The 12,808-nt window shown below is 41.1% G+C and overlaps 1 protein-coding gene across 4 annotated transcripts in view; it reads left to right on the forward strand.

Annotated features, from left to right (window-relative positions):
* The first annotated feature begins 2,085 nt into the window (after window positions 1-2,085).
* Window positions 2,086-12,808, forward strand: part of TUSC3 (tumor suppressor candidate 3) — a 139,607-nt gene continuing 128,884 nt past the window's right edge. For 2 of the 4 annotated variants that reach the window (XM_034401328.3, XM_087874623.1), the window contains exon 1: window positions 2,086-2,275. In XM_034401328.3, coding sequence (XP_034257219.1) covers window positions 2,177-2,275 — 99 coding nt within the window. In that variant the 5' untranslated portion in view covers window positions 2,086-2,176. Of the gene's footprint in view, window positions 2,276-5,323; window positions 5,407-12,808 lie in introns of all 4 variants that reach the window. The other 2 variants (XM_087874622.1, XM_087874624.1) reach the window with 2 other exon arrangements.

The following is a 12,808-nucleotide window of genomic DNA, read 5'->3' on the forward strand; positions in this document are numbered from 1 at the left end:
CCACGCCCATCCCAGTTTAGCAAAGGGGAAAAAGGGGAAGGGGAAAAAAGTTGTAATACATCACATGACGACAACATGTCACCATGAGTGTGACACCCCTGGGGTAGGCTAATGTTCAGCCTAGATTATAACCACCTTATTATACTTTGCTTCTTGTCCTTCCTATCCATATGGGGGAGAGAGGCCTCACTGATTGGTTCCTGGCTGGATCAGTCTACTGGTGGTTCCTTCTCATTTTTGGAACTGTTCTCTCTTCATTAGTCCTTCTGTTTCCTTTGTCTCCCAGGTGTTTGCATGCATGGATGTTTTCAACACCAGTTCCTACATTATTTTCTTTGACATTAACACCTATCATTTTTTTTTCTATTATGGTACCATCATTGCTCTCATGCCAAGTTCTGTTGTTTCTTCCATTCCTGTAAGACCACGAAAACTTTGAGCAGGGACAAACTAACAATTCAGTCCCATAAAACAAGTAGGAAGAGGAAGGAAATCCTTGTAGAACTGTGGGCAGGAGGTGGGAAAGCAAGAACAACATGTTTCATCCAACCTGGACAGAAAATGAAAGGGTGCCTACCTGATGATATGAACAAAGAATTCAACACAAGCTTCTGGAGCTGAAGATAGCTCACTCACTTAATGGGGCCCTTGGTGGATCAACTGCAAGATTTATTTTTGTTTAAAAAAGCAACTCCTGATCAGTAATAATATCCCAGCAGATGAAATGTAGGCATAGACCACCACCAGCTACTGGAGGGAAGATGCTGTGCCAAAACTGAAGATGCTACTAGAATACATGAAAATACCGGAAACCATCTGCTCTGAAAGGCTTATGAGAGCTTGAGTCGTAAAACAGTTTTGAATTGAAGATGAATTAAAGATTGTGTATAGAATGTATTTGCAATGGGCTGGAAATAGGAGGAATTGCTGTCCTTTGTTCCTGCCCTCAGGAAGTGGGGAATGGGCCACCTTGGTAATGTGCTGAGCAGAAAGAGCAGTTCTCCCCTAAGTCTTAATAAAATCCTTTGCTACAACAAAGTTAAACTTGATGGTTATCTTGCATGCATTTTGTTTCTGTATTTGTTTCCTTTTGGAGTCATGTAGTCATTTGTCAAATTAGAAAGTGTGCATGTCTTTATTAAATTTCTATCTTACTGATGAAGTGACTGTGAGCAACGTATAATAAAAAGTTAAAAGTGCTAAAAATTAAAAATTGAAAAATTGAATAGAGAAGTTAAAAGTATTTAATTGCATCCGCTTTACAGCAGTGTTTGATCTTTTTTTCTGATGCAAGTTTTGTCATGGATATGTTCTACAAAATTTTCTTGACAATATTGTTGATGATGCAGTCCAGCTTCTTTTAGCTATTGTACTCTATTTGAGGCTCATCCCTCCATTGTAATCACTGGGCATTTTCCTCCAAAGCTATGAACTGCAGAAAAAACTGGATACCTGGTTTTCAAACATGCATCTGTCATTGTAGTATCTGGACAATGCACTATGCTGGCATTATGTAAATGGATCTTGTAAGATTAAACTGGGCGATTTCATATTTGTGTTCGATCTATGTGGGTTCCCTGGTGACTACATATGGAACTTTGCAATATTTCTTGTCTGTACTAACCAGTCTCGTATTTTATCTCCATCATAATATTCAGGAGTCAGAGAAGAAGTCAACAGCGTGGAATCTCTCTCCAGATTTTAAAACCATGGAAACACAAGTTTTCCTAATCCTTGTTCAAGTCAATTTATCGCCCTCTTATTATTATCCCTTTTACTTATTTTAGCCTAAACCCATGAGCTATAGTCTAATTTATTTAGGTCGTATCCTCAGTAAATTCTGTTCAGGCCAATCCATTTTCTTCCCGTGGAAACAAAACAGCTGCACCAAATTCCGAACTGAGAAACGCTTCCAATTCCGGACTTAAAACGACGGTTGCTATTCCCGCATCCTCTCGTAATACAGATAAGCAAATAAGAAGCTCTTCTCTCTTGAAGGGAGAAAGAAAGGCGTGCTTTAGGGAGAACGAGAGGAGACTACATTTCCCAGAACGCTTTGCCCAGGAGCTTGCTTTTGGATTGGCCACTGCCCGGCCCAATTCGGGCCGGGAAAGTGGCGTGGATAACGGCCGCTAGCAGGTAGACGGGAGGTATTGAAGGGCGCTGTTGGGAAGCCATGGCATCACTACGGCTCTTAAGGCTGCACCTGTCTGCGGGGAGCTGCCTCCTCTTCCTCCTTTGTTTCCAGTTCGGGGGAAGCCAAAAGAAGAAGGAGGTAGACCCCCTTCACCTGCCCCATCTTTCCTTCTTCCCCGGGAGCACCGATCAGAATGGGCAATTCTGTCCCCCACCCCCCGCCCTTCCCTCCACGCTGCTGGCGCTCCCTTGTTTTATTTTAGGGCATCGCTGCTTTCCTTCTCCTTCCCACTTATGCCATTCTGATTGCTCGCTTTCCTTCCTCTCTCCGTGCGCGTTCGGTATTTTGACGAGCGTCCTTCTGTTCAGAGTTGGTTCGCAGCCATTTCACACGCAGCCCCGATTTTTCCTTTCGGCAACCCCGGAGATGGCCATCTCACCGGCTGCCTTCCGAGTAAATTGTCCCTGGGGACCGTGCATCGGTAGCCATTCTTCTAACTGTAGGTGCAGAAGGGCAGCGTGGTAGAAACAATGGGTCCCTTCAGGCCTGGCCTTCAAGATGTAAATCAGGTGGAGACACAGCCTAGCTGTGAACTAATCCATCCATCCATAAACTGGAGCTCAGGGACTCAGCACGGTTCTGTTTTTATTTTCCAAAACATTACAATAAATCAATAAACAAAGCTTATCTTCTTTGATCGCACACTCTGTTCTGTCATAACTTCCAAAGTAAATAAGATAAATTATTCTGGGGCCTGGATTCTTCAGGGGAGGACTCTGTTCCCTTGAGCAAGTATTTGGGAGTAAGAGAAATGAATTTGATATCAAAGATGGTAACTTTTATACAGGAGAAAAGGGGATCCTTTTTCTGGGGAAAAACTCCCTCCCCCCTCATATTTTTTTCTTATTGCATTTTGCTGATATTTTGAAATTTTCTGTAATATTTAAATCTATCTGAAGCTGATTTTCTAAAAATAGAATTTGCTATTGGTTGTTGTGCTCTTACAAGTCTTGATTAAAATTAAGGTATTCCTCTAGCAAAGAGGAAAAGACTAGCTGAAAGGGCAAGGAAATGGAAATGAGACAACCTGAGTGGAGGAAGGACCACATTGATAAAAGGAATATATAATACATCACTAAGATGCCTTAGGCTTTTCATTGTGGGTAGAATAAATTACATTTTAGTCATTGTTTTAATATTGGTTATGAATTCTAGCCAATTTTCATGTAATGTTTTCATAGTAAGCTGCAAATGTAAAGTTCTGAAACTCTGAAAAATAAGTTCATAGGTGTGGGAAAATGGGGAACATCAAACTGGAGATTAAAAAAAAACTATGAAAGGCAAACTAGAAGCAAAGGAAGGAACACAAAAGTGAAATTTAAGACAGAGAACATTAAAGAGCATATGAAGAGAAGAAGAAACCAATAGGTATATTCTTTTTCCCCTTGCAAGTACAAGGTCAGCTTTTTTTGGATCAAACAAGTGTTGATCCATTGATTAAGGCAGGAATTGATTGATCAGCTTGTCGCCCACACCTGATATACATTGGGGTTGAATTAATTATCCTTCCATAAGTTAGATCGCTATGGACTCAACATGCTATTCTATTTTCTAAATCATTTGAAGATTAAAACATATATAAAAGGTTAACCTCTTTGATCACACTCTGTTCTATCAAAACTTCTGAAGTAAAGAAAATAAATTATTCAATGTCCTGAATTTTTCAGTGTGTGTGTGGTATGTGTGTTTCTGTGTGTGTGTGTGAGAGAGAGAGAGTGAGTCTGTATGTAATAAAGAACTTTTTGAGACATTAGAACTATATATTAATTTGGTTATTTTTAAACAAACTTTATAAACCATGAAATTTGTTCTTGTGTTTGGAAAATACAACCTTCTTCTTTGTTTTAATCCTTAGCTTTCTGCTTTTATTTTTGTTACTAATATATGCTGTTTCAGAGGTGTGCCATATGTTGGGGAAAATGAATCAGTCCTAATATTATGAGGTGGATTATTTGATAGATTATTTTCTGTGTGGTAAGGAGGAATAGAAAAAATAAAAAGTTTATGAAATTGAAGTCAGTAAACCTGAAAAATGTAATAAGATGCATAAATCCTATTTAATACCCAAACTTTCACTGAACTTAGGTGATATCATTTTAAATAACCAGCAGTCTAGTTACCTGTGACAATGTAGGTATTCTGACACCTAGTTTGGTTACAAAGAATAGGAGAAACAGCAATGAAACTCTTTCTTCTGTTGTTAGGCATTTTCTAAATAGCAAAATATTTGTATATTGAAGCTGTGACAGCTCCAGTATTATCTCTTGAAGAGTTACAATACCTTAGAGACGGTAAGTCCACAACATATACGTCCTTCTAGAGTCTGGCTGGCCAGGTGGAAGCCATGACAATGGGGTTTTGTTTAGCTCCAGTTAATGTTCTAGTTGTTTTTGTATTACCGATTTTTAGGAATGAATTATGCTATGAATCACTGCATATGTTTTTATTTTAGTAGATACAAATCTAGAAAATGAATAATAACAAAGTTATGTTATTATATCAATGCTGATAAACCAAATTGTGTTTGAAGGAAACAAATCGGTAGTAAGAGAAGGTAGCAGACAGATCATATGAACACATTTCATTTTAGTGGACAGAAAAGAATTTTTTCTGTCCTCCTTTACAATCCAGATACTAAACACTGAATCCACTTCTGAGCTCCCTAAGTCCAATGGTGGTATCTTAAAACCCCTGATTTCCTGCCTTAATTACAGATTTCCAGTGCGAGATTGTGACTATAGAGCATATGAGGTGAAAAAAATAGCATCTCATTTTTTGTTACTGGACCTAGAAATGTATTTGAAAATCTACCATTGCTCCCTCTTTGGCCATTAGTTACGGAGACTTGATTGGCCTTCAAAAGCTTTGGAACTTTTCCTGGTTTTGCAGGTGGTTGGGCCAGTTTAATTCCTTAGGGATCATGGGGCAAACTGCATCTGCTTCTGGATTCTGACATGCCAAATTCTATATTTTGATGTGTTGATTTAACCTCCTTTAGTGTCAGGGTCAGTGCTTGTTTGCAAATTGCAATTGCAATTTCTCATTGCAAGAGGGGACATTGCATTACAAGAAAACAAGCCCGAATATCTTTTCTGAAAACTTTGTGTTTGTTTCTTTCATGTCAAGGCATAGGGTAGTTCTGACATTCCATTCTTTGGACTGAAATGCATTAAATGGAAGATGAAATAGCAAAGACTGATGAGCTCCAGGTGAGATAATAATAGCTGCCATTCTTTGTCATGAACTTTGACACAACTGTTCTTAATGGAACATTTGTAATAATAACCTGATTGTTGGAATGTTTTGGCATAATTCTTTTTATAGGTGACAGCAGAATTGGAGTGATGGAGATAATATTTGGTTCTTTGTGACAATTGTTATTAAACAGTTTTCTTGAAAAAGCCTATACAGTCAATAGAATATGGTCAAAGAGATACTATGAAAAGTTAGGTGTGATAAAGTTAGGCTGATAAACTGAAATGTCTCATTATCATTTATCAAGCATGTACATTTTGCTTTGAATAATATCTGTGAGTTCCAGATATTAGTAAGAAAGAAGTTGTGGATCCTACAACTGCACAATAAAGGTTAGTATGTCTTAAACATCAGTGGTATAAGATACATTCCTATAAATCCTTTTTGAGTATTATATTTTATTTAATCATATTTTAGATCAATATTGTGCATTTCTTCCAAGTGCTAAAAGTAGCATATATAAATAACATTGCCTCCTGCCTTTATTATTATAAAGATAATCTATTCAGTAGATTTTGCTGAGTTTGCATAGTTTGGGGTATACGTGAACTTGGCTTTCCCTGGTCTTACCAGTTAAAACGCCACTATCTTTAAATCAGCATTTCTCAATCTTTGGAACTTTTAAGATGTGTGAACTTTTAACTCCCAGACTTCTCCAACCAGTTTGTTTAAAATTGCCACTGGCAACCGAATGAAGTAAGCCAACAATTCCCAGACTATTTATTGGAATATATTTTAAGTCTGAAATGTACCTACAAACTGCAAGCCGCCATATTGGATGCATTTATTGCTCTGTAATCCTGGGAGAAGAGAAACTTTGTGCATTCATGCCAGATTGATAATATGCTGAAAGAGGAAGAAAGAAAACATCGGTTGTACCAATTCCAGCAATTTGATATATTTCAGGGGAATGTCTAAAGCATTGCCACTATATAGGAAGGGATAAATAGAGGGAAGGGATAAAATTTCAAAAGGATTAGTGTGCATTCCATATTGAGACACGTAGTTTTTATTTCTGAAGGAGGGATCGGAAATTTTCTTTTTAAAAAATTCTGCAGAAACCACTAATCTAGAAAAAAAGCTCTGCATTTCAGATACCAGCAAGCCCAGTTTTAAAATTTTGCAGTGAGAAACTATCTTCCTCCATCTTGTCTGCATCAGTTCTGCTGATATTTGTTTGTTCCCCCTCCCCATTTGTTTATTTATATTACGGAATAAGGAAAATACTGCTATCCCCTATCTAGTTCATGGAACCCATTTCATGCTGTGCAAAGTATGGTAACTCTAAAACTCTTGGTCATCGGTTTTATTTTAAAATGATAAGAGTGAAGCAATCTATTAAATACATCAAAAACAATGTTACCCTCGATGTAGTATATGTGAATACGAAAACTATGCTTGCTTATATTTTATGCTTTTTAAAATGAAAGTCATGTATAAAGCCATGAAAGACCTTTTTAAATAGTAATTTTATTAAAAATTAAAACTCAAATGATAAACTAATACAAACTAAACAAAAATAAAAAATAAAAAGTGCAGAAAAGAAAATAGAAAAGAAATGAAAGAAAAAGAAAACTATATACATAAGTATATGTGGGTGTATATATAATATATATTTCCCACATATACTTATATAATCATAAAAATAAACAATTTTAATAACTTATCATCTCTTAAAATACAACGATCTTTTCTTCCCATATTCCATCTCCTATCTATAACAAATCTTTAAAAACTTTATCATTTCAGTCCTGATTAGTAAAAGTTTATTTAGTTTACCAGCTTAACAACATACCTGTTTTAACCTTGATTCAGTGAACCAACTCCGTATTCTTTCCTTCTATTTTTATCAGTCTTGATATTTAGTACCTTCAAATAATATCCCAAAACTTGATTTCTTCTCATTTTTTCTTTGTCCCTTCTCACAAAATTCTTCAAAGTTTTAAGAAGCTTTTTTGGAAAGGAAGATTATCCAGGTTGATTTGTTGATTTGTTATTTGTAATTCCCTTTTAATTATTAAGACATCATTCAGTTTATGGCGGGTTTAAAGCTTTGGGAGATGAGGAAGTGGCCTCTTGCTCAAATCATGATTGGCACCTACAAAAGGGTTTTCGGTTCACATATCTTCTCTCCTAATCACTTTCAGAAATCGCTTGTTATTTGTGTTTCAGCTAGTAGGAACCTTTGGATCAACAAATTTTATAGCATTGGGTGGGTTTCCTTCAATCTTTAGTGAAATAGATTTTAAATCTAATTTTTCTGGAATAAACTGCAAAAGGGTAATTAAAACCCTTTAATCACAATCAAATTTTACAAATTTTACATCAAATTAAAATCAAATTTTAATTTGATTTTAAAAAGTTACATATAGACTAAGTTTCCAGATGTATTTGAAATAAGATTTTGGAATTAATTATAAGAATCTTTCCATGGGAAAATACTTTTGTTTTGAATTCTGTAACAAAAGCCTGAAAGCATGGGATTTGTAGGTTGTACACTTCAGGGAACTAGAAGTAACTAAAAATTATTGTTAAATAACATGAACGCTTACATTTGACATACAAATAGAATGGAGCAAAATATTTTAACATTCAGTATATTGAAGGATATTTTTGAACAATGTTCCCAGACATTAATTTAAAATGGCCTTTCTCTGTAAAGAGACTGTGTTTAAAAGATGAGGAACAAGTTTTAGTGGACTTGAGACTGATCTGAAAATGGATTTAAAATTAATTTATAAGATTTAACGAGTAATGTGGAAGACACAGAACATATAAAAGACATTGAACCTACAGAAGACTGAGATTAATGGTTTAGTGTAGTAAAACAAGGGAAAGGATTTTTTACTTCTTAACCACACATTTAAACCCTTGTTTGTGCTACTTTTATCTTAGTAGCTAAAGAAATTGGTAAATATAATCTGGCTGATATTTGTTCACCTTTCTTTTTGTTGCTAACTTATTTCGTATACAATATTGCATTTAAATATACCCAGGGCTCACATGAAAGAGAAAGGCATTTTAATGAACATTATTAAAAATGTTAAATAAAACCCATGTGGGGTGTCTGTACATGTTTTTATATTATTATAGCACATAATATATGGGGGGGAGGCATGACTCAGTGGTTAAAGATGCTAAACGTAGCTGGAAAGCTGACAGCTAGGGTTCAAGATCCGAGTGCTGCATGACAGGGTGAGCTCCCATTACATGCTCCTGCCTATTTAGCAGTTAAAAAGCATGCAAATGTGAGTAGATAAATAATTACCACTTTGGTGGGAAGGTAACAGTGTTCCGTGCATCTTTGTCATTTAGTCATGCTGGCCACATGACCACAGAAGGGTCTTTGGACAACGCCGGCTCCCTCAACTAAGAAAGTCAGACACGACTGGACAGGGAAACTATTGCCTTTATATAATATATTCTTTTATTCTGGATTCTTAAAGATGAAGGTAATGTATATGATACTCCCTTTTCCATGTGTACAATAACAACCATGTGTTGATTTTACTAAAATAATTCTGCAACCTTCCATGGCTGGGGGTGAGCTTAAAACTGAGTAGCAGTTGTCTTAGTCCAGCAATTCTCCCTCTCAGAGGAAAAACGTCAGTCAGGATGGGGTTAGCGTCCCGTCTAGCCAATGACCGAGCACTTTCCAAAGTTAAAAACTCCGCCCTCCGAAGGAGCCTCAGTTCTTCGTCTCGGTCTTCGCTAAGACAGGACGTGTCCTCCTTGACTGAGATTTTCCTTCGTTTTTGACTGCCTCCTATTGTGATTACGATATTCTATTTGACTGGCAAGTACTTCTCGCTCCTGCAGGCTTTGTGCCTTGCTGCAGGGCGAGTTTCTTTCCTGATAGTTATTGCTGCATTGAGACGGCCGTTGCCTAGCAGCAAATTGACAGCGCTAACGGCTTTCCCGCCTAACCTGAGTCGCGTTTAAGGCCTCTAGGCTAGCGACTGAAGAGAGCTCTCCCCCCCTCCCTTCCATCTGATCGGCGCTTGGGGGGTGATCGGAAAGATAAGGCTGGAGCGGACGCTCGCCTTACAGGCTTTTTGAAACCTTAAAGCCAGCTAGCGTTTCAGGAGAGACCCCCCCCACCTCTTTCCATCTGATAGGCGCGGGGGCGATCGGAGCGATAAGGCTTGAGCGGACGCTCGCCTTACAGGCCATTTGACATCTCGAGGCCTGCCAGTGACGGAGGAGAGCGCCCCCCCCCATCCCAGCTGATCGGCACACGGGGGGCGATCTGAGGAAAAGGGCGATCGGAAAGATAAGGCTCGAGCGACGCTCGCCTTACCAGCCGTTTGAAGCCTTGCAGCCAACAGCTTTACAGCGCGCCAGTTTGTCCTCCTCAGTTTTGGCGCGAAAGAGTGATTGACAGGACAGGGATTCAACTGCCGTTTTTCTTGCCTGCTGGTCTCCTTATTAAGCCCTGCGACTCAGCGGATAGCCTTTCCTGCCAAATTCTGCCTAATTACCCAGGATGGCTTCGTCCATGCGGAATTCCGAGGGTCCTGCTTCTTCGCGTAGGCGCCACCCTAGCGATCCCCTCGAGGGGACTTCTTCCTTGCTGCCTCCTCCGGCCAAGAAATCCCGTTCCAAAAGGGATAAAGCTCCATCTGCTAAGGCCCAATCCTCTAAATCGGGTTCTTCCCGAGAGGAACAGCGCCGGCATAAGGCCATAGAAAAGGCCTTTTCCCGGGCACAGTCACAGGCTCAAATGTCTAACTGCCTCTCGTCTCAGCCACCAGCAGGGTCTCGCTCCCCTCGTTCGGTGCGAGATCTCTCCCCTGATGTTACTGAGAGCCATCATACGGTGTCCCCTTCGGAGCCTCAGAGACTATTTCAAACTCTCCCGGCCTCTAACCAGCCTTTGGCCTTACCTCCTACTCCACCTCCACCTCCAACTTTGTCTACTCCTATGGCTGATTCCTTGGAGGCCTTCATATCCAGAGCCATACGGCAGTCCATAGCGGATTGTCTTCACCAGGCTCCTGCTGCTACCAACTTAAGAGCGGATCCTTATTCTCCCATCGAGTCACGGGGTGGTTCCTTACCTGATCACGATATTTCTGCTCCCCGGGTTTCCCTCGATCAAGCCTCAGTGTCTGATGGGGAGGAGTACCCGGATCAAGCCTGGTCGGACGATGAAGGCCTGGTACCCGACCAGCCGGCCTTTGTTGGCCTCTTCAAGCCACACCTCTTCCGATCTTTATTGTTTAAGGCCATTGCCGTTACCCGTTTGGGTTCGCCTCCGACAACGGCTCCATCTTCGTCTACTTCTGACCCTGCAGAGGCCATGTTTGCGGAACCTTCCGCCGAGCCTGACACCATTCCGGCTCCTAAGTTATTTACTGATGTTCTCCATCGTCAATGGGCCTTGCCAGGGGCTGGGCCTAGTCCTAACGGATTGGACAAGCGTCTATACAACTCTGCCCCCCCGTTAGCTGATTTATTACAGGCCCCTAAAGTCGACTCTCCTATTGTGGCATTAACTGATTCTTCTCATCCTGCGGGACCCCCTGAGGATTCTCTTAGACCTGAGGACAAAAGGGCGGAAAAAACTCTCTTAAAAGGTCACCAGGCTACTGCCTGGTCTATCCGGGCATCGACTTCTGCCTCTTTCTTTAACAGAGCAGCTTTGCTGTGGCTCAAGCAACTACAGGCCAGACTTCCGCTTTCTGACGTTCGGTCCCATCAGGATCTAAATAAGATTGCGGCAGCCTTGGAGTATTCGGCTGATGCTACTTTGAATTCCACTCGCTTTTCGGCCAGAGCTTTGGGCTCTAACGTGACATCTCGCCGCCTTTTGTGGCTTAGAAATTGGCAAGCCGATATACGAAGTAAATGGCAACTCGCTTCAGCTCCTTATTCTAGCGGCTCCCTCTTTGGTTCGGCTTTGGAACCCTTGCTTGTCGAAACCAGGGATCGACGGAAGATTCTTCCCCCTGCTTCTCGGCGCTCTGACTCCCGTTTCTCTTCTTCAAGATACCAGCCCTTTCGGACTTCTGCTTCCCCTTCCTTTCAACCTCGAGGACAACGCTCCTTTCCTTCCAGACCTCCACGGGATTCCCAGGTCAGACAGGGTTCCAGGTTTCGTAGACCCTTCCGAGGAGGCAGGGGAGGTCGGTGGTCTCGCAGGGGTAGGTGAGGTGCATTTCCCTTACCCCATTGAAGGTCGCCTTTCTTTTTATCGCGAGCAGTGGGCCTCCTCCATAAGCGATTCCTGGGTTCTTAACACTGTTTCCTTTGGTTTGGCTTTGGAATTTTCTTCCCTTCCCCCCTCCCGTTTTATTCCTTGCCCTGTGTCTCGGGACCGAGTCAGATCAGGAATTGTTTCGGCCGCTATTGAGCATCTTTTACTAATTTCCGCCATTGAAAAAGTCCCCCCTTCTGAACAGGGCCATGGGTTCTACTCCCGTCTTTTTGTTGTACAGAAGGCTTCGGGTGGTTGGCGCCCTATTTTAGACCTAAAGGCTTTAAACCGGCACGTTAAATACCGCCGGTTCAAGATGCATTCCCTTTCGTCTATCCTTGAGTCCATTCGTCCTTCCGATTTTCTTTCTTCTATTGACCTAACAGATGCTTACCTTCATGTTCCGATTTTACCGGCTCACCGCCAGTTCCTCCGTTTTGCTTTCAGGGGTTCCCATTACCAATACAAGGCTTTACCCTTTGGGCTTTCTTCGGTGCCCAGGGTATTTACTAAGATTATGGCATCGTTAATTGGTTTCATCAGATCACACCCTATCCGCCTTCAGTTTTATTTGGATGACATATTAGTTATGTCTCCTTCACTTCAGGCAGCTCAGCAGGATTTGTCCTTTGTTATCTCTTCTCTCCAGTCTCATGGTTTTTCTATAAATTGGTCCAAGAGCCATCTGTCCCCTTCTACCTGTATCCTTCATTTAGGGGCCTCTATTGATACTGTCTCCTCCACGGTTTGCCTCTCGCCGGAACGCCAGTCTAATCTGCGCTCCTTAGCGCGGAAATGTCTGCGGTCTGGCTCAGCTTCTGCCCTCGTCCTTTCCCGTCTTTTGGGAATGATGGTCTCCTCTTTCGGTATTACCCCGTGGTCCCGTTTGCATAGTAGAGAGCTCCAATGGCTTCTTCTACCCTTTCAACGTGACAACCTTGCGGCCTCTTCCCGGCGTATCCGGATTCCCCAACCGGTCCTTCACTCTCTGCTCTGGTGGATTTCTCCCGCTTTATCTCGGGGTTCTACCTTCAGGGAACCAGAGAGGATTCAGTTGACTACGGATGCTAGTCTCTGGCTGGGGTGCACATCTACAACATCACATGGCTCAAGGTCAGTGGACCCCTCAGGAATCTCTTCTCAGTATTAACCTGTTG

Source organism: Pantherophis guttatus, chromosome 8 (assembly GCF_059756535.1).
Source record: "Pantherophis guttatus breed Tessera chromosome 8, ASM5975653v1, whole genome shotgun sequence".
In the NCBI taxonomy this organism is placed as follows: Eukaryota; Metazoa; Chordata; class Lepidosauria; order Squamata; family Colubridae; genus Pantherophis; species Pantherophis guttatus.